The 18,396-nt window shown below is 50.3% G+C and overlaps 1 protein-coding gene across 3 annotated transcripts in view; it reads left to right on the top strand.

Moving 5' to 3' along the window:
• The window catches only part of LOC308462905 (trinucleotide repeat-containing gene 18 protein-like), a 124,435-nt gene that overhangs the window by 61,833 nt on the left and 44,206 nt on the right, over positions 1-18,396 (top strand). For 2 of the 3 annotated variants that reach the window (XM_080980894.1, XM_080980893.1), the window contains exons 4-12: positions 1,000-1,102; positions 2,965-3,170; positions 4,306-4,452; positions 6,763-6,950; positions 8,066-8,486; positions 9,583-10,563; positions 12,073-12,245; positions 15,880-16,016; positions 16,403-16,531. In XM_080980894.1, the coding sequence (XP_080837020.1) occupies positions 1,000-1,102; positions 2,965-3,170; positions 4,306-4,452; positions 6,763-6,950; positions 8,066-8,486; positions 9,583-10,563; positions 12,073-12,245; positions 15,880-16,016; positions 16,403-16,531 (2,485 nt within the window). The remainder of the gene's footprint in view (positions 1-999; positions 1,103-2,964; positions 3,171-4,305; positions 4,453-6,762; positions 6,951-8,065; positions 8,487-9,582; positions 10,564-12,072; positions 12,246-15,879; positions 16,017-16,402; positions 16,532-18,396) is intronic. The other variant, XM_080980895.1, reaches the window with a different exon arrangement.

The following is an 18,396-nucleotide window of genomic DNA, read 5'->3' as shown; positions in this document are numbered from 1 at the left end:
GGCATTGGTCCTAACCGACTATATCCGACTTCAGCCCGTCCGCTTGAAGTCCGGGAAGGGTTAACCACCAGTGGGGGAGTCCTGCTGATGCACATCAACTAGGAACTCCCCCAGGGTCGCCCTCACCTCCCTAGGCTTCAGACAGCGCCACGCCCCCCGGAATCCTTTATCGGACTACCCTTCAATATGTGGGGCAGGTGATGGCGCTTCCTCCCCTCTTCCATCTACAGAACTACAGTGGTACCTCAGGTTACATACGCTTCAGGCTACAGACTCCACTAACCCAGAAATAGTACCTCAGGTTAAGAACTTTGCTTCAGGATGAGAACAGAAATCGTGCTCCAGCAGCGCGAGGCCCCATTAGCTAAAGTGGTGCTTCAGGTTAAGAACAGTTTCAGGTTAAGAATGGACCTCTGGAATGAATTAAGTACATATCCAGAGGTACCACTGTATACCAATACCAATGCCTAACCGCCAATACCCAGAAAGTTGTGACAATTTGCTACGAGGTAGGCGAAAACCAAGTGGATGGTGCCAATTTGCCAAGTGGAAAAAATCCTACCAGGTCCCTCAACAGCGACCAACCAAGGTCCAGGAACAAAAACCTTCTAGGGCGGGAGGGTGGGAAACAGGAACAGCTGGTAGGCGGCAAAAGAGGGAGATCCCTGGCGCAACTGTGTTAAATAGGGCCAGTCCCACCCCCAGAGCCAGCCAATTGGCTGGCCAGGGGTGACGTGGCCCGGGGATTCCCCCAATCGCGAGGTGGCTGGGTGTGTAGCCCGCAACCACACCTACTCTGCAGGCGGAAGTGGCTCTCTCAGGACATAGATTTGCACCATAAGTTGGCCCTTCCGTGCTCTGCTATGGTCTTCCCACAAAGAACCCTGGGAACCGCAGTTTTGTGGGAGCGGGGCGGAACTAGAGCGCTCAGCACCCACCCCAATTCCACCAGGGTTGATCTTGCTCTCTTGCCAACTGTCCTCTGCTCGTGACTTCCAGGACACGGACGCTCCAGCGAGGACTGTGGGGACGACCGCCCGCGCCACCGAGACAGCCACCTCCTGGCGAGTCGTCTGGAACGAGACCAGGAGAAGCTCCTCAGGTGACGCCCCCGTGGGTGGGCTGCGTGGAGCGCAGGTTGTGCTTGGGGAGCTGCTTGGCAGCTGGGGATCTGGGAACGGTGGACTGCAGGGAAGACCTGGGCTGCTGTGCAGCTTCTTCACAATTCTGTGTCTCCGTTTGGTGGGCGGAGGAGGAACTGAATGGGGGTGGTGGAAATGCAGCTGCCGCTAAATAGCTGTTTCTGGGAAACATGAGGTGTTGCCCCCCACCCTGTCCTGTTTTGGGGCTTCCGATTGGGGCATCTGGTTGGCCACTGTGGAAAACAGGATGCTGGACTAGATGGGATCTCTCTGGTCTGTTCTTGTTCTTGTTCTTCTTCTCCTTCTCCTTCTCCTCCTCCTCCTCCCCCCTCCTTTTCCTCCTTCTCCTCCTTTTCCTTCTCCTCCTCTTTTTCTTTCTCTCCTCCTCCTCCTTCTCCCCTTCTCTTCCTTCTCTTTCTCTTTCTCCTCCTCCTCCTCCTTCTCTTTCTCTTTCTCTCCTTCACTTTCTCTTTCTCTCCTCCTCCCCTCCTTTTCCTCCTCCCCCTTCTCCTCTTTCTCTTTCTCTCCTTCTCCTCCTTCTCCCCTTCTCTTCTTTCTCTTTCTCTTTCTCTCCTTCTCCTCCTTCTCCCCTTCTCTTCTTTCTCTTTCTCTTTCTCTTTCTCTTTCTCTTTCTCTTTCTCTTTCTCTCCTCCTCCTCCTCCTCCTCCTCCTCCTCTCTCTCTCTCTCTCTCTCTCTCTCTCCCTTCTCCTCCTCTTCTTTCTCCTCCTCCTCCTCCTCCTCTTTCTCCTTCTCCCCTCCTCCTCCCCCCTCCTCCTCCTCCTCTTCTTCTTCCTTTCTTTTCCCTCCTCCTCTTTTTATTCATATATATCCCGCCTCCCCCCCCCCCAACTGGGACTCAAGGCGGCTCACAAAAATTTAAACAAAGGCAGATGAAGCACATATAGATGAGAACATGTAAAAGGTTAATGTTAACGTTAACGAGCGATTAAGCTACCTGTGGGGGTTAAAGCAATACAAAAACCAGATTCGTTAAAATACAGATAATATAACAGCAAAACTCTTTCCATAAAAAGCAGTCAGTTCCCAAAGGACTGCCAGAATAATAATAATAAAAACCTTTGCCCGCCAGCGGAAGGGAGCAAGTCTGGCCTCTCTAAGGAGGGAGTCCCAAAGCCTTATGTTCTTAGTCTAATTCCCATGCCTTGGAATAAATGTCAGCTCTGTAATATGTCCCCAGTATACCAGTGCATCAAAGTTTCAAAGATACTTTCACTATTTTATCACTTGTGGTTTGCTGCCCTGGGCTACTTTGGGAGGGTGGTCAGAATATACATTTAATAAATAAATGTGTAACTTGAAATTCAGATTTTGTTTTTAAAAAATAGCACAATGCATTTTAAGCTGTGGTTATGATGAATTTGGTATATGGTACCATAATGGCACTTCCCGGCACTTTATAACAAGGAAGCAGAAAGTATCTGCAGTTACTCTGACCCCCCCCAACAAAACAACAAAAAAGCCAGCCCACCCCCAATTTGGGCAGCTTAGGGTTGCACAGAACAGATATTTATGAGTGTGTCGGGACTGTGGAACTAAAAGCAAATTCCTGGGCTGAGCATGTGCCCAGGGGAAGATGTACGTAGTGCCCAGAATTGGGCACAGGCCTCCAGGTGTGGTCTGAGCAAGACATAATAGTGGGTACTATGATTTCCCCAGGACTATATACTTCTGTTGATGCAGCCTGGAATAGCTATGGAAACTTGCGGCTGATGGGAGTTATAATCCAAACCCTTGGTGGGCACCAGGTTGGCAAAGGCTGCCCTCGCTCCTAATCCTTTCCCTCGTCTTTCCTCCCCTTAGAGAAAGCAAAGAGCTGGCCGACTTCGCGCGGATACATCCTGCCGGTTGCACTGCGAACGGTTTGAACTCCAACCTCATGGTGACTGGGGGCCCCCCCTTGACTGGCTCAGGGCGGTGGTCCGCTGACCCCGCGTCTCACCTAGCGACTCACCCGTGGCTGCCCAGAACCAGCAGCTCCTCCATGTGGTTGGCAGGGCATCCCTACGGTGAGTCTGTGGGGCAGGGGTTCTGCTTGCTGGCGGGATTGCAGGATTGGACCGGCACCTACCGAACTTGAGGGGCAGGTGGGTGGGCTGGCAGAAGGTCTCCGCTCTTGTGGGGAGGGGCAGCATCCGTCTGGGCAAATAATCTGTGAAGGCCTCACCTGGAGCAGTTTCGTTCCAGCAGCACCCATTTCCTGGACTGCTGTTTCCAAAGACAGGGAGCCAGGTCATTCGTTCGTTTGTTCGTTCGTTCATTCATTCATTCATTCATACATACATTCATTCACTTATATGCCACATTTCATTGGAAGATCATAGGGCAGTTATGCAATATACCGTATTGGCCCGAATATAAGCCGCACCTGAATGTAAGCCGCACCTTTAAAATTCAAGGGGAAGAAAAGAAAAAAACACAATACCCGAATATAAGCTGCTCCCTTAAAATTCCGCAGGCACTCACCCCCGTTCCGTTTTACCTTATGTCTGTTTCAGCAGTACAAGCCCATTTTTGTAAGGTCGCGACTTTAAGCCGCACTTTAACTTTTCACGGTTGGAAATTTGAAAAAACTGCGGCTTATATTCAGACCGATACGGTATAAACACAAAAATGCATAGCATAGTAAGAGACTTAAACAATACTCCCCAGTTTGAAAGGCCATAGGTGGTTTAATTAGCCAAAGGCCTGGGAGAAGAGGGAGGTTTTCTTCTCGCACCTCAAGATACGTAGTGAAGGCGCCAAGAGAGCCTCGAGAGGGAGAGCTTTCCACAAATGGGGAGCCACCACAGAAAAGGCCCTGTTCTCGTGTTGCCACTCTCCGGACCTCCTGCGGAGGAGGCACACAAAGAAAGGCCTTGGATGGTGATCACAGGGTCTGGGGTGGTTCAGATGGGGAGAGGTGGTCCTTGAGAGAATTGTGGTCTGGAGCCGTTTAAGGCTTTTTGGGTCAGAACCAGCACTTTGAATTGGGTCCGGAAATTGATTGTCAGCCGGGGCAGTCAGGCTGGGATCAGTGTAATATGCTGAAGCCGTCTTGCCCCGGTGAGCAACCCAGCTGCCGAATTCTGCACCAGCTGAAGTTTCCGAACCGTCTTCCGAGGCAGCCCCACGTATAGTAATCTCTAGTCCTTTTTCTCTTAGGTCTCGGCCACCCTTCGTTGCACCAAGGCATGACTCCCGGCTTCCCCGCTGGCATGGGGGGAGCGCTCCCTTCCGCCTACCAGTTTGCCAGGGACCCTCAGTCTGGCCAGCTTGTCGTGATCCCCAGCGAGCACCTGCCGCACTTTGGTGAGTACCTAAGTGAGGAGGGATGGCTTGAAAGGCTCTTTTCTGGGATGGAGGAGCTTTCGGGATGCTAGAACTCCCTTCTTCACCCTCAAGAGCCCAGGGCCCAAGCCGTGGCTGTTTCCCTTTCTTCCAGCTTGGCCCTAAGGCCATGTTTTCCCTAACCTCGCTCAGCTGTCCATCACTGATGGGCAGAGTTCAATCCTGCGGGGAACACCGTGCCCAAGCAGATCCCTGCAGGCAGAAGGATTGAGCCCTCTGTTTATCAGATACGATACGATAATCTTTAATGTCATTGTCCCATACAGAACAACAAAATTGAAAAAATCTATGTCAGACATTCAAAAACCAACAAGCCTGCTACCCCAGCCTGGTTAGCCCCCTAAAAACTCTGATACCCCATAATTAAATACAATATACTCCCATAGAGACTACCTTACACTGCGTTTAAAACCAAAATCACATTTGGATAGAAACTGTTTCTCAGGCGGCTAGTCCTAGTCTTTATGACCCTGTACCTTCTTCCAGAAGGCAGAAGCTGAAAGAGATCATTTCCGGGGTGCGCACTATCCTGTGCTATCTCTGCAGCTTTCTTATGGCACCTGGAAGCATAGATTTGATCCAAGGTGGGAAGAGTGCGCCCAATTATTCTCTTTGCAGTCTTTACAACCCTGGACGGCATTGTTTTTCTGCTGACCGTGCAGCTCCCAAACCACACACACAGACCATAAGTTAATACACTCTCAACAGTACAATGGTAAAATGCCATCAACAGGTCCTTGGAGAGATTATTTTTCCGGAGGATTCTCAGAAAATATAACCTCTGTTGTGCTCTCTTCATCAGGTCTTTGCTGTTTTTCCCCCAGGTTAGGTCATCTCTCAACTCCATTCCCAGAAATCGAAACACTGGGACCTGTTCCACACACTTCCCCTCAATAATCTGCGGCTGAATATTCAATTTACATTTCCTAAAGTCCACAATAATCTCTTTTGTTTTCTTTAAGTTAAGGAGTAAGTTGTTTTTCCTGCACCACTCCCCCAACTGCTCAACTTCCTTCCTATAGGCCACCTCCCCCACTCCAACCGTGATTAAACCAACCACTGTTGTATCATCTGCAAACTTAATGAACTTATTACTGGGGTATTTGGGGGCACAGTCAGCTGTGTAGAGCGTATATAAAAGTGGGCTCAACATGCACCCCTGCGGTGTCCCCATATTCAGGATGAGATCCGCAGGCATGGAGGGTTGAGTTGTCTTGCAAGTGAACAAGACCCCTCTTGCCAACTCTTGTGGGTCGGCTTTGACAGGCAGGTCAGATCACCCACCTACCAGACACCATGACACCAGTTGATTGACAGGTCAGTGACTCCTGTCAGAGTTGGCCCACTGGGGTGGAGGAGATAAAGATTTGGATAAAGATATGTTTTTTTTAAAAGTGTGGTCAGATGCAGGGGGGGTGGGTGGAATTGTTTGTGGTCCTTTGGGTCCTGAGGGATCGAATGCTCAGTCGGCAGAGCACGAGACTCTTCCTCTCAGGGCTGTGGGTTCGAGCCCAATGTTCGGCAAACAATTAAAGCAAAGATTATGGGACAATGCACACAGTGACTTGCGTTCTCGATCACACGCAGTCTGTAGTCCGCTGGCAGTAGGAGTACAATATGTGTGTGTCTTTAAGTTAACATCTTACATTAAAAACCTGACAGTACCAAACTATCGAAGGCTTTTCACCAAAGCCAGACTAAACGTCTTTCCTTCTGCAGTGTTGGATGGCAGGTTGAGAGGAGTTCCCTACCAGGACAGACTTTGCTCATGTGCTCAAGACATCGATTCCATAAAACATATTTTGTTGCATTGTGCAAAATATGAGCCAGCCAGGGCTGAACTGATACTACCCTTGCTGGTACCTTTCCCGGGAAAATCAGAGGCTCACTATGTCAGGTTCCTATTGGAAGACCGGACAAATGCTAGAACATTAGCAGTGGCAAAGTTTTTATATATATTCTGAACTATATTCTGAACAAAATGCTTGTTTAACCTGGAGGTAGGCTGTATGAATTGTATATTGCTTTGTAATGATTTGTTGGGTCTCTGGACCGTAATAAAGACTGATGATGATAATGATGAACAATTCCTGCATCATCATCATCATTATTTATTGAATTTGTATTGTGCCCTAAACCCACAGGTCTCATTGCAGGGGTTTGGAATTGACGACCCTCCCAGCTCTATGCTTCTATGAACATGTTGTGGTCTTTTGTTTTTTGAGTAGCGGTGTTGTTGTGACTTCCTGTCCGCCTTGTCTCTCTCCACAGCGGCGGAGCTGATGGACCGTGCGCCGCCTCTCTGGCCCGCCATGTACCCCCCGGTGAGGAGCTCCTTGCAGCACGCGCAGCAGCTGCAGCTCCTCTCTCACCAGCAGCTGATCCGCCAGCACGAGCTGTACATCTTGCAGCAGCAAGCCGCCCACGCCATGGAGCTCCACCGGAGTGCCCAGCTGGTGGTAAGTCCCCCAGCGCAGGGGCAAAACTGGCAACCCGCTCTGGCGATGCCAAAGGCCCAAACCGCACCAGAGTTTTCTCCTTTCCGAAGCGGAAGGAACTGGCTTTGGCCAACAAGGTGCCCCCTCAATGTTGGAATCAACTCCCACTGTCCCCGACTGCTTTTGACCACCGGCGATGCAATCCAAAACAGGCCCCTGGTTGGGCAGGTTGTTGCTTGAAGGTTGGCCTGCCAGCTTCATGTCATGAATTCTTCGCGGCGCTTTAGCAGACATGCTCAGAGTTCCAGGTTCTTCAGTGCACTATATTTATTGTGAGCTATATATAAAAATATACAATATACAAATATATGGACGCGGGTGGCACTGTGGGTAAAACCTCAGTGCCTAGGACTTGCCGATCGTATGGTCGGTGGTTCGAATCCCCGCGGCGGGGTGAGCTCCCGTCTTTCAGTCCCAGCTCCTGCCCACCTAGCAGTTCTAAAGCACCCCTAAGTGCAAGTAGATAAATAGGTACCGCTTTATAGAGGGAAGGTAAATGGCGTTTCCGTGTGCTGCGTTGGTGCTGGCTCACCAGAGCAGCTTCGTCACGCTGGCCACGTGACCCGGACGTGTCTCTGGACAGCGCTGGCCCCCGGCCTCTTAAGTGAGATGGGCGCACAACCCTAGAGTCGGACACGACTGGCCCGTACGGGTAGGGGTACCTTTACCTTTATATATACAAATACAGACGCGGGTGGCACTGTGGGTTAAACCACAGAGCCTAGAACTTGCCGATCAGAAGGTCAGTGGTTCAAATCCTTGTGATGGGGTGAGCTCCCGTTGCTCGGTCCCTGCTCCTGTCCACCTAGCAGTTCGAAGGCACGTCAAAGAGCAAGTAGATAAATAGGTACCGCTCCGGCGGGAAGATAAACGGCGTTTCCGTGCGCTGCTCTGGTTTGCCAGAAGTGGCTTAGTCATGCTGGCCACATGACCCGGAAGCTGTATGTCGGCTCCCTTGGCCAATAAAGCGAGATGAGCGCCACAACCCCAGAGTCATCCACAACTAGATCTAATGGTCAGGGGTCCCTTTACCTTTAATCATTCTTTTGCACCCTTCTCTCCCTCCCCCCATGCAGGAGAGGTTAAAAGCGAGCGAGCAGCGGGCAGAGATGGAGGAGAAGATGTCCAAGCGGAATCTGGAGGGCGCCAAGCCCGGCCTCGCCACCTCCGCCTCGGGCCTCCTGCGCCGGAAGCCCCCCGTCCTGTCGCCCAGCACCTCTGCCTCCTACAGCAAGGCCGGGAGCCCCCCTGCCCTGTCCCCCAGGGCATCCCCTGTGCCCGTCCTCAAGGCGGAGGTGATCCAAAAGATGGAGGAGCCCCCGCTGCAGCCAGCCTACTCCTACCCTGCCACCCCCATCTCCCACCCTTCCAGCCCACCCCCTGCTTCTCCGCCCCCGGCTCCCGCCATCCCCCCCAAGGAAGAGGAGGAACCTGACGGTGCCGAGAAGAAGGAGATGGAGAAGGGAGCCTCCAGCCCCTACCAGGCTTTGTTCCCAGGTAAGGGAGCCCAAACCTGGGCAGGGAGCCCCCTCGCACTTTGATCCTGGCGTCCTTGTCTTCGCTGTTACCTTCCTTAGCTTTCTCCTGCTCTCCACCCCCCCCAAAAAAGACTCCCCCATCACCGCTCAGAAGTCATCGGCATGCGAAAAATGTGCGGCTGGGGTTCTCATGCGACGCAGGACCCCGAGGGTGAAGCAGAAACGAGGGGAGACCCAGCAGGAGAAACCTATAAGATAGGCACCAAATGGCTCCTCAAACCAAGGTTGCGGTTGCCAAAACAGAATGTCTGGTTTCCATTTTGGGGCAAGACCGCTCTAAAGTCTTGGTTTTCCATTGGTGAGCTATCAATTAAACATCTGGCTTAGTTTAGAGGACAACAACAACAACAACAACAACAACAACAACAACAACAACATAATACAGTGGTGCCTTGGTTTACGAACTTAATCTGTTCCTAAAGTTCATTCCTAAACCAAATCCATTCTTAAACCGACGCACGCTTTCCCTAATGAGCTTTTAATGTGTGGTGCATTACTGTATTTTAATATTAAAATACTGTATTGGTATTTTAATATTGTGTTGGAAGCCGCCCAGAGTGGCTGGGGAAACCCAGCCAGATGGGTGCAGTATAAATAATAAATAATAAATTATTATTATTATTATTATTATTATTATTATTATTATTATTACAGCAGTTCTTCTCCCTTGGGGAGAAAGGGACTCCTTCTTCCTCCCTTTCTTGCAGTAATTTTATTCATTTTCAGAAAAAGGTTGTACAAGATTTTGCAAATTACGAGTTCTTGCCCAGGATCTGATGACAATGTGCATAGCCCCTGTACAGTTACAGATCTCTGTTGAACAAATGCAGGCATAAAATAAAACCAAAGTAAATAAATTACAGGTGCATGAGTGACGGTTAAACAAGATGTGGACCCTCTTTTCTGCTAGGGGAAAGTAATTAAAGGTTGGGTGGCCATGTGTCATGGATGCTTTAGCTGAGATATGTCAGCCATATTTGTTTGTAGGGCAGGGGGTCCTTGGGCTGCCTCCTTGCTTTCTGGCCATGATCCCAGCTTCTCTCTCCCCCCTGCAGAGATTCCTTCGGGATACCCATTCCAGGCCCTCCCGGCTTCTTTCAGAAGACACTACCCATACCTCCTCCAGCCAACGGCCGCCTCGGACGCAGATGGCTTGGCGCCTGCCGTCCCGCTGCCCGCTGGGGACCCCGAGGGCCTGGCTCTTTCCCCGGAAGTCAAGCCCACCCACCTCTCCCCGTCTAAAATCGTGAAGCCCATGCGGGCAGACGAAGAGGAGGAGGAGGAAGAAGAAGAAGAGGAGGAGGGGGAACTTCTGGAAGAACGGGTGAAGACGGAGCTGGAGCTGGACGCAAACCACGAGGGGGACATCTGCAAGCAGGACGTGGGAGCCCTGGACCTGGCGGCCTCCGTGGCTCGCCCGCTCCAGGACGTGGGTGGCCGAGGGCTCCTCATGTGCCACGGCAAGGCCTTGAGCAGCTTGAGGCATGAAGAAGAAGAGGAGGAAGAGGAAGAGGAGGAAGAAGCAGAAGCTCTTCAGGACTGCCAGCCTGTGTACGAAGCGATGGCCTGTCCTGCAGATCTGGAGAGCCAAGCAGAGGCTGCAGACGCCGACACTTGCCCCGTCCACTACGAAGGTGCGTTGTTGCACCGGCCGGCCGAGCAGGCGGAGGAGCCGTCGCTGTCCCTGGAGCTGCCTCACATCCGCTCTCCGCAGGGGAGGGAATTCCCCGTCCTCATTCCGGAAGAGGAGCCGCTCCCGGAGAGGCCCTGCTGCGGGAGCGAGCCGGTCTCCTGCCTCGTCTCAGCCCTGGATATCAAGCCGGAAGACCCCCTGGCTGGGATGAACGCCCTGGTGGCCGCGGCCGAGTTGCCCCAGGCGTGCCCGCTGCTGGTGGGCGACAGCGTCGCCCAAGAGGCGGTGGTGAACCTGGAGGTGTCCTCTAGCCTGTCGCCGGAACACACTTTCCTGCAGGGGATCACGCTGCTGAGCGAAATCGCCGAACTGGAGCTGGAGAAGAGGAGGCAGGAGGCCGAAGGTGGGTTTGGGGCGGCAGAGGGCTGCGTTCCTTGCACTGGAGACAGAGAGACACAAACACACAGAGGGCAAGGCACTCACTGAACATTGCAGGACCTCAGTCTTGGTAAACATGCATGAGCTTGGACTGCAAAAGTCTGACTGGTGCCTCTTAGAGCTGAATGAGTTTCTGATGCTGCCTCTTTGCAGAGACAGATGACTGGTCCATTTAGCCAGGGTTGCCTCCTCTGACTTAGCAGACTCCAGAATCACAAGCAAGGGTCTTGCTCATTCCCAGGCGCCCAAGATGCTTTTTAACTGGGTTGAACTGGGGAGGGGGGACTGCATAATGCAAAGCACTTTTTTGCCTCTGAGCCACAGCTCCTCTCAAAGGCAACGTGCGTTTGGGGGTCCTGCTCAGGAACAAGGCCTGGGTCAGTGCAAGGAGCTGGAGAGGCTATGCTCAAAGACACATGCGCTGTACAGCCTTACGAGGGAGTCGGGTATGTTTAGCCTGGACGACTGAGAGCTGACATGAGAGCTACCTTCAGATATCTGGAGGTCTGCCGCGTGGAGCAAGCTAGTTTTCTGCTGCTCCAGAAACCAATGTATTCAATTTACAAGGAAGCACTAAACATTAGGAATAACTTCCTGACATAGAGAGTCGTTCGACAGTAGAACTGACTCCCAAGAGAGGTGGTATCTTTCCTTGGAGGTTTTTAAGCAAAGCTTGGAAGGCCATCTGTCAGGGATTCCTTAGCTAAGATTTCAGGGGTTTTTATGATTGCTCTCCTTGGCCCCCCTCTTAACTGTTGATTCACTGTATGCCATGATTTGCTCTTACTGCTGAACTAGGTCAGTTACGGCTTTCTCAAACTATAGTTTTCTCGGAATGGCCAGGGACCCACCTAGACCAGCTTCCTGTTCTTGCAGAGGCCTAGGAGATGCCCACAAGCAAGGCCTGAGCTCAACAGCTCTCTCCCCCCCCCCGCTTGTAGTTCCCAGTCCCTGGTGTTCAGAAGCGCGCTGCCTCCAGCAGTGGAGGTAGACTGTAGTAACACGCAGCTGGTAGCCATTGGTGCCTTTGTGCATCGTGGTACCCATGAACCTCTTTTAAACCTGCGCAGGTCAGTGGCCACCCCTACGCATTCCTACGGAAGCTGTGGAATCCACTGCCATAGTTGAAGAAGCCCGCCATTCAGCTCTACTGAATGAACCTGGGTTCTAGAGCTATGAAAAAGTGATAGGAAGTTCTCCCTGTGGTCCACCCCACCCCCCCAAAAAATATCCATGCGTTGTGCTTTGAAGCGGGCTTCGAGTTCTGGTTTGTTGCCAAACTGTAGTCGTGTCCCAAACCCAGGAGAGGGAATCTGAGCAAAGGCTGGGGACACACAGCCAAGTGATTATCTGGCTGTTTCATCCGAACCAGGCCATTGTGTGTTACGTGTGTGGCTTAGGGGTGCCCCATTTTCTCTGTGAACCTGAGACTTCTCCATCCTTCTAACTGAAGCCCAAACTGCCTCCCAAGCAGGTCTGGAGAGCTTTGCCGCCCGCCCGACCCTGGAGAGCCTGCTAGCTGCCAGCACTCAGATGCTCATGGAAGTCCTCTCAAACCCCTTCATGGACAGCTTGAAAAACATCCGCCTGCCCCGGGAACTGGATCCCAACAAAAAGTACAGCTGGATGCAGAAGAAAGATGAACCGGTGAGGAATTCTATGCAGCTGACTTGGCTCTGAAAGGTGGCGGTGGGGGAGGCATCGGGTGGTGGCAGCAATAATAATAATAATAATAATAATAATAATACTACAATATATTTATTTATTTATACCCCGCCCATCTTGCTGGGTTTCCCCAGCCACTCTGGGCGGCTTCCAACAGAATATTAAAATACAATAACCTATTAAACATTAAAAGCTTCCCTAAAGAGGGCTGCCTTCAAATGTCTTCTAAAAGTCTGGTAGTTGTTGTTCTCTTTGACATCTGGAGAGAGGGTTTCCACAGGGCAGGAGCCACTACCGAGAAGGCCCTCTGCCTGGTTCCCTGTAGCTTTGCTTCTTGCAATGAGGGAACCGCCAGGAGGCCCTTGGATCCGGACCTCAGTGTCCGGGCTGAACAATGGGGGTGGAGACGCTCCTTCAGGTCTACTGGGTTGAGGCCGTTTAGGGCTTTGAAGGTCAGCACGAACACTTTGGATTGGGCTCGGAAACGTACTGGGAGCCAATGTAGGTCTTTCAGGACCGGTGTTATATGGTCTTGAGGAGCTCTTTTTTTTTTTTTTAATCATATTTATTAAAATTTCCAATAATAACAGAATAAAGAAGATAGAAAAGATAAAGAAAAAAAAAAGAAAGAGACCAATTTTAAACCCTTATTTTCATAACCTTCTTTCTGGGACTCCCTCCTTCCCCTCCCGACTGTATTCCCCTTTCCCTACGTTGGTTCCACAAGTTCTCATTCCCAATTTAACCTAATATGTTATGCCTAATAGCCAATTTAAATTACAATCTTAACATCACTCCTCACCTTTAACAAAATAGAACAAAGATTTTTTTCCCCAAAATCTACCCCGTTTCCTTCCACGAATTCCCCCTTTTCTTTTTTTTTTCCAAAACTTGTTAAATCAAAATACCAAAGTTATATATAAAAAAAAAATTTAAAAGATAGAAAATAGAAGAAGGTTCCAGAAGTTGATTACATAGCCTTTGGATTCTAGAATTCCCCCTCCCTTCCCCGGTTTAGATTCCCTATGTCCATCAGTCTGTATGTTGTCGGCCTGGAGGTCTCAAGTCCACAGCCAAACTTTCTCAATTCATCTTGCCGGTTTTCTTTAAATTTACTTGTTTTGATAATGTTTAATTTCAAAAGTCCAGTCTAATCGAGGCCTTTAATTTCCCTTGATCATTGTTACTCCTCCCATTGTTCTTGCCGTGGCGTAGTTGGTCCTTTACTCTTTTGTTTCTTACTTTCTCAGGTTTCTGTCTTGTTCAGCTGCAAAACCATTCTTATTCTGAAATCTAGTATCTCTACAGAGGTTTGTTATTCAGGAGCTTACTTAAATAGAAAGATTCTATTGTGTTGTCACCTCTGTAGACAAAACAAATATTTCAGTTTTGCTACTTTCCCAGGAGCTAAGACCAGTAGTACACATCCCAGAGTAGTTTTCCATATACGCCGCTTGTAATGTCCCAAAGCCCCTCTAGAGGGATTGCAATAACTTTGTGTCCTCTCATCCAAAAGTCAAATTGTTGTTTCTTTTTCCACCCGACATTTTATATCCATATTTATATCCAATTGTATCAAAATTAACCAGCAAAATACTTGTAGCAAAGTCCTCTTTATATTCTCAAGATTTGACAGCTACTTTGACAGCTGTCAAACTCTCCATCTCTCTCCGCCAGGTTCTCTGAATCGCCCCGGTTCCCGGGGGGGGGGTGGTTGCCTTTTCCCTCTCACCCTCGACTCTCCTCCAGCACAATTCTTGTAGTAATTCCATCGTGGAATTTGGTATTTTTAGTCAGCAATAAACTTCTGAATTGATCTTGGTTTCTCAGTCCTTGTTTTAGCATGTTTACAATCAGGGAGGGGACTGACTTCCTTTTTAGATCCCCCCCGCTCGTGCCGAATCCGAAAAAAAAAAATTCCTTTTTTTCCCCCTCCTTTTGTACCCGGTTACCCAATTACTCACGGGTTTTTGTTAAATGTCCGAATTTCAAATGGAAGAAGCCAGCGCTCTCCGACGAATGGCATGCGGCTGCACTCGGCAGGGGAAGCGATAGACTCAAAGTACCACGCCACTCCCAGGCACCCGATCCGTAGCCTTTAAAAAGGCTCCTTCACGAGTCGGGAGGGCGCTGACGGTACCAGCCGAGTCCCCATGTCCACGGGCCCCGTGCCCGTGGTTTTTAAGGGTCCCCGCGTCGCCGGCGCGGTAGGACCCAGCCCCTGCCGAGCCGACTCCCTCCGGAGCTCGGAGGGAGTCCGCCATTCGGCGATGGCGCCAACCCGGAAGTCCGGTCTTGAGGAGCTCTGTGGGTGGGTGGGAGAACTCACTGAGTGACAAGCTGCAGCTGAAACAAGAGTACCTTCTGAATTATTATTATTATTTTGTTGTTGTTGTTGTTTAAATTTATATACCGCTGTCACCCAGAGATAACAGAGCAGTTTACAACATGAAAACAACGTGCATAACAACAATAACATAAATACTTCCCCTCTCCCCCAGTAATTAGCCAAAGCCCTGGAAAAAGACGAGTGTTTTCACTTGGCACCTACAGATGTGTAATGAGGGTGCCAGGTGAGACTCCTTGGGGAGAGAATTCCTCAAATGTGGAGCCACTGCAGAAAAGGCCCCGTTCTCATGTTGCCACGCTCCAGACCTCTCATGGAGGAGGCATGAAGAAGGACCTCAGAGGATGACCACAGGCTCTTAGGCTGTTGAGCACTTTAAAAGTTAACACAAACACATGATTCCAGTTACAGATAGGTAGCCATGTTGGTCTGCCATAGTCAAAATAAAAAAATCCTTCCAGTAGCACCTTTAAGACCAACTAAGTTAGTTCTTGGTATGAGCTTTCGTGTGCAAGCACACTTCTTCAGATACACATGTGTATCTGAAGAAGTGTGCTTGCACACGAAAGCTCATACCAAGAACTAACTTAGTTGGTCTTAAAGGTGCTACTGGAAGGATTTTTTTATTTTGACAAACACATGATGTGGACTCTAGAAGCAAACTGGCAACTTGAAGTCACTCACGCAGACTCAGTGCGTCATACACTCTGAGCATCCTGCCCATTGCGGCTGTTGAGCTTCGAAGTGAACCACATCCTCAGGGCCTGCAAGACGGAGCTGTTCTGCCAGGCCTTTGGGCAGGATGCAGTCTGACTTACTTTCTTTTATATAAAACAAGCCCAAAGGTGACCCCCAACCTGCACACAGGTCCTTGTATGATCAGTGGAAACAGTTGGTCCTGGCAAGTATTAACCTCTCTCAATTCCAACCTGATAATTAACACCTGCCCAGATTTTAACTTGTCTGAATTAATTTTAAGATGTATTTTAATTAACTGGTGTCTGTTTTTATGCATATCGTCTTGTTTTTATGATGTTAGCTGCTCTGAGTCCAGCCTCAGCCAGGTAGGGCAGGATACAAATAAAAATGAATTATTATTATTATTATTATTATTATTATTATTATTATTATTATCATCTTGAGTTGCAGATGGGTCCGTGTTGTCTTCTGAGCTGCCCTCTCATCATTGCCCTCACTATCCTCTCTTCTTCTTCTTCTTTTCCTTCCCTGCCTCCCTTCCTGCCGCATCCCCAACTCTTCTCCTCTCAGATGCACTCCATCAAGTCGGCCATCGAGAACATGGATCCCATGGAGCTGGACTTCAGGATGAGGCTGGCCGAGCTGCAGAGGAGGTACAAGGAGAAGCAGCGCGAGCTGGTGAAACTGCAGCGGCGGAGAGACTCAGAGTAAGTTGCCGCGGAGGAGCCCCCCTACGGCCTTCCACGGCTGCCTGGCTGGTGCCGCTGTCCCTAGACTCTCCTCCTTGGCTTTCCTCATTCTCCTCTTGGTGGCATCTGTTATTGGTGTGCTTTGAACTGAGCTTTGCAAAAACGTCGAGAGCAGGACATGATCATGGATATGGCCTTGAGCGCTCTCCACGTTTTGGATTCGCGGTGGCCTTCCTGGAGGCGTCAGATCTGAGCGTAGGGCAGTTTTAGATGTTTGGTGATGGATCTAGGTGGCTTTTGGCGGTCTCCTTCCTGTTACTTCCTCTCTTTCTTTTGACGACTTATTTTATTTTTGATGCCTGTGTCGCTTTTGGTTAACAGCCCAGCCTGTGGTTTCTTTTAAGGGAAAAGCATGACGAGAAAAGTAGAAGCTTGTCCAGACGAGGCCCAGGAAGGCCCAGGAAGAGGAAGCATGGACCGAGCGCAGTGTCGCCCCCTATGGAGAGAGGGAAGAGGGACAGCAGGAGCGGAAAGTAAGGCTGGACTGCGGGGAAAGCCGTGGGCAGCAGGGTCTCTTCGGCTCTCTCTCTCTCTCTTGCGCACACACACACGCTCTCTTCCAGCGCAGGGCTGAGTCGGCAGGTGCATGCATCTCGGAGGAGGGTTGCCGCGCAAGGCGCCCAGGGCTTGTGGCCACAGAGTGCGGCAGAAAGGGGTGGGCTGCTGCCACACATGGAGGGACCGCTGGATGAGCAAAGCAGGGTGGGAAGAGAAGTTGTTTTGGTAGCTGAACAGCAGACCAGCACACAAGACGAGTCCGCTTGCTTATTTGTGGGGCCCTGATCCTGGCAATGGCCTCTGCGCACTGTCGCCATTATAGATCTGTGTAGAAGATCCCTGGGTCTTCCTGGGTCCTGTCCGGGGCACTGATTCTTCTTTTGCTTCCGTCTTCGCTCCCTAATGGAGGATGTTTTAAAAAATTGCTTCGCCTCTGCTCAGGAGTCTGGGACATATTAGAAGTATAGCGGCTTTAAGGAATCCGGCTTGGACATGGTGAACTAAGGCTGTTCTTACTTTCCTTGCGTCTTTTGCCAAGAGGGAGCCTTAATGGTTCTGCCAAGGGCTTAACAGGCAATGTGGGTGTGCAGCTCCTGCTCTCTCCCTCGGTCTCTCTCTCCTCCTCTTCCTCTCCTGCTGTTTGTCCAGTGTGTCTTCGCAAATCTCCGTCTCTTTGTAACCCTGTCCACTGTTCGTCTGCTTAGCTGGTTTGGGAAACGTGTGGAAATTGCTGCTATCTGGGGCTTGTGTAAGTGTGTTTGATGTGTACAGTGGTCCCTTGGGTCTCAAACTTAGTCCGTTCCAAAACCAAAGCGTTCCAAAACCAAGGCGCACTTTCCCATAAAAAGGAATGCAAAATGTGTTAATCTGTTCCAGACTTTTAAAAGCAACCCCAAAAACAGAAATTTAACATGAATGGCTAACAAGGCCATTGATTCATCAAACGAAAGCAATCAACAATACACTGCAGTCACACAATCTATCAATCATCAGTAGCTGAACTGCGTTCCACACAATCCCCAAAACAGAAGGAGCCGCAAAAACAAAAATGCAAAATAAATAGCAAAAAACAGACAGATCTCAGCGTAACACTGAAATCGGAAGTGTAACACTTAAAGCGGAGTACGTTCGGCTTCCAGAAAAAGTTTGCAGACTGGAACACATGCTTCCAGGTTTGCAGTGTTCAGGTTTCAAGTTGTTCAAGTACCAAGGCGTTTGAGAACCAAGGTACTGATGTATATGTCTGTGTGGACAAACATGATGGGAATCTTAAAAGAAGCCGCATTCTGCATCGAGAGGGTCTGGAATTACCGTTTCCTTAAAGGCAGAATACCAGATCCATGTGTGTCGCTGCACAGATCCTTTACTTCCTCCTCCGCTATTCCATACCGCTTAGTTCAAGACTATTGATTCATTCATTTATTTGGAGTGTTTACACCTGGCCTGATCACCAAAGTTCTCAAGGCAGCTTACGATATATTTTAAATTCGTTAAAAATAGTCAAGAGGAGAAGGGCAATGTCTGCAGTACGGCCACCAGTGGCGTAGCGTGGGGGGTGCAGGGGGGGCTGGCCGCACCGGGCGCAACATCTGGGGGGCCGCGCTCGCACTCGCAGCTCTCTGCCCCTACCTGGCTCACTCACTCTCTCTCACTGCAGTGCTGGCTGTGCGAATCCGATCCGAACCGCTGGGTCGCCGCCCACTGTGGAGGGGGTGGGTGCCAGGCGTGCGGTGCGGAGAGAGAGCGAGGGAGTATCTGGGGGAGGGACAGTGCAGCGGCCGCCCAGCGCAGCGCTGAGCGCGGGAGAGAACCACACCAGACCAGACCAGGCAGCAGCAAG

Source organism: Podarcis pityusensis (assembly GCF_964106645.2).
Source record: "Podarcis pityusensis genome assembly, chromosome: 14".
Classification (NCBI taxonomy): domain Eukaryota; kingdom Metazoa; phylum Chordata; class Lepidosauria; order Squamata; family Lacertidae; genus Podarcis; species Podarcis pityusensis.
This window is presented reverse-complemented; position numbering and strand designations above follow the sequence as displayed.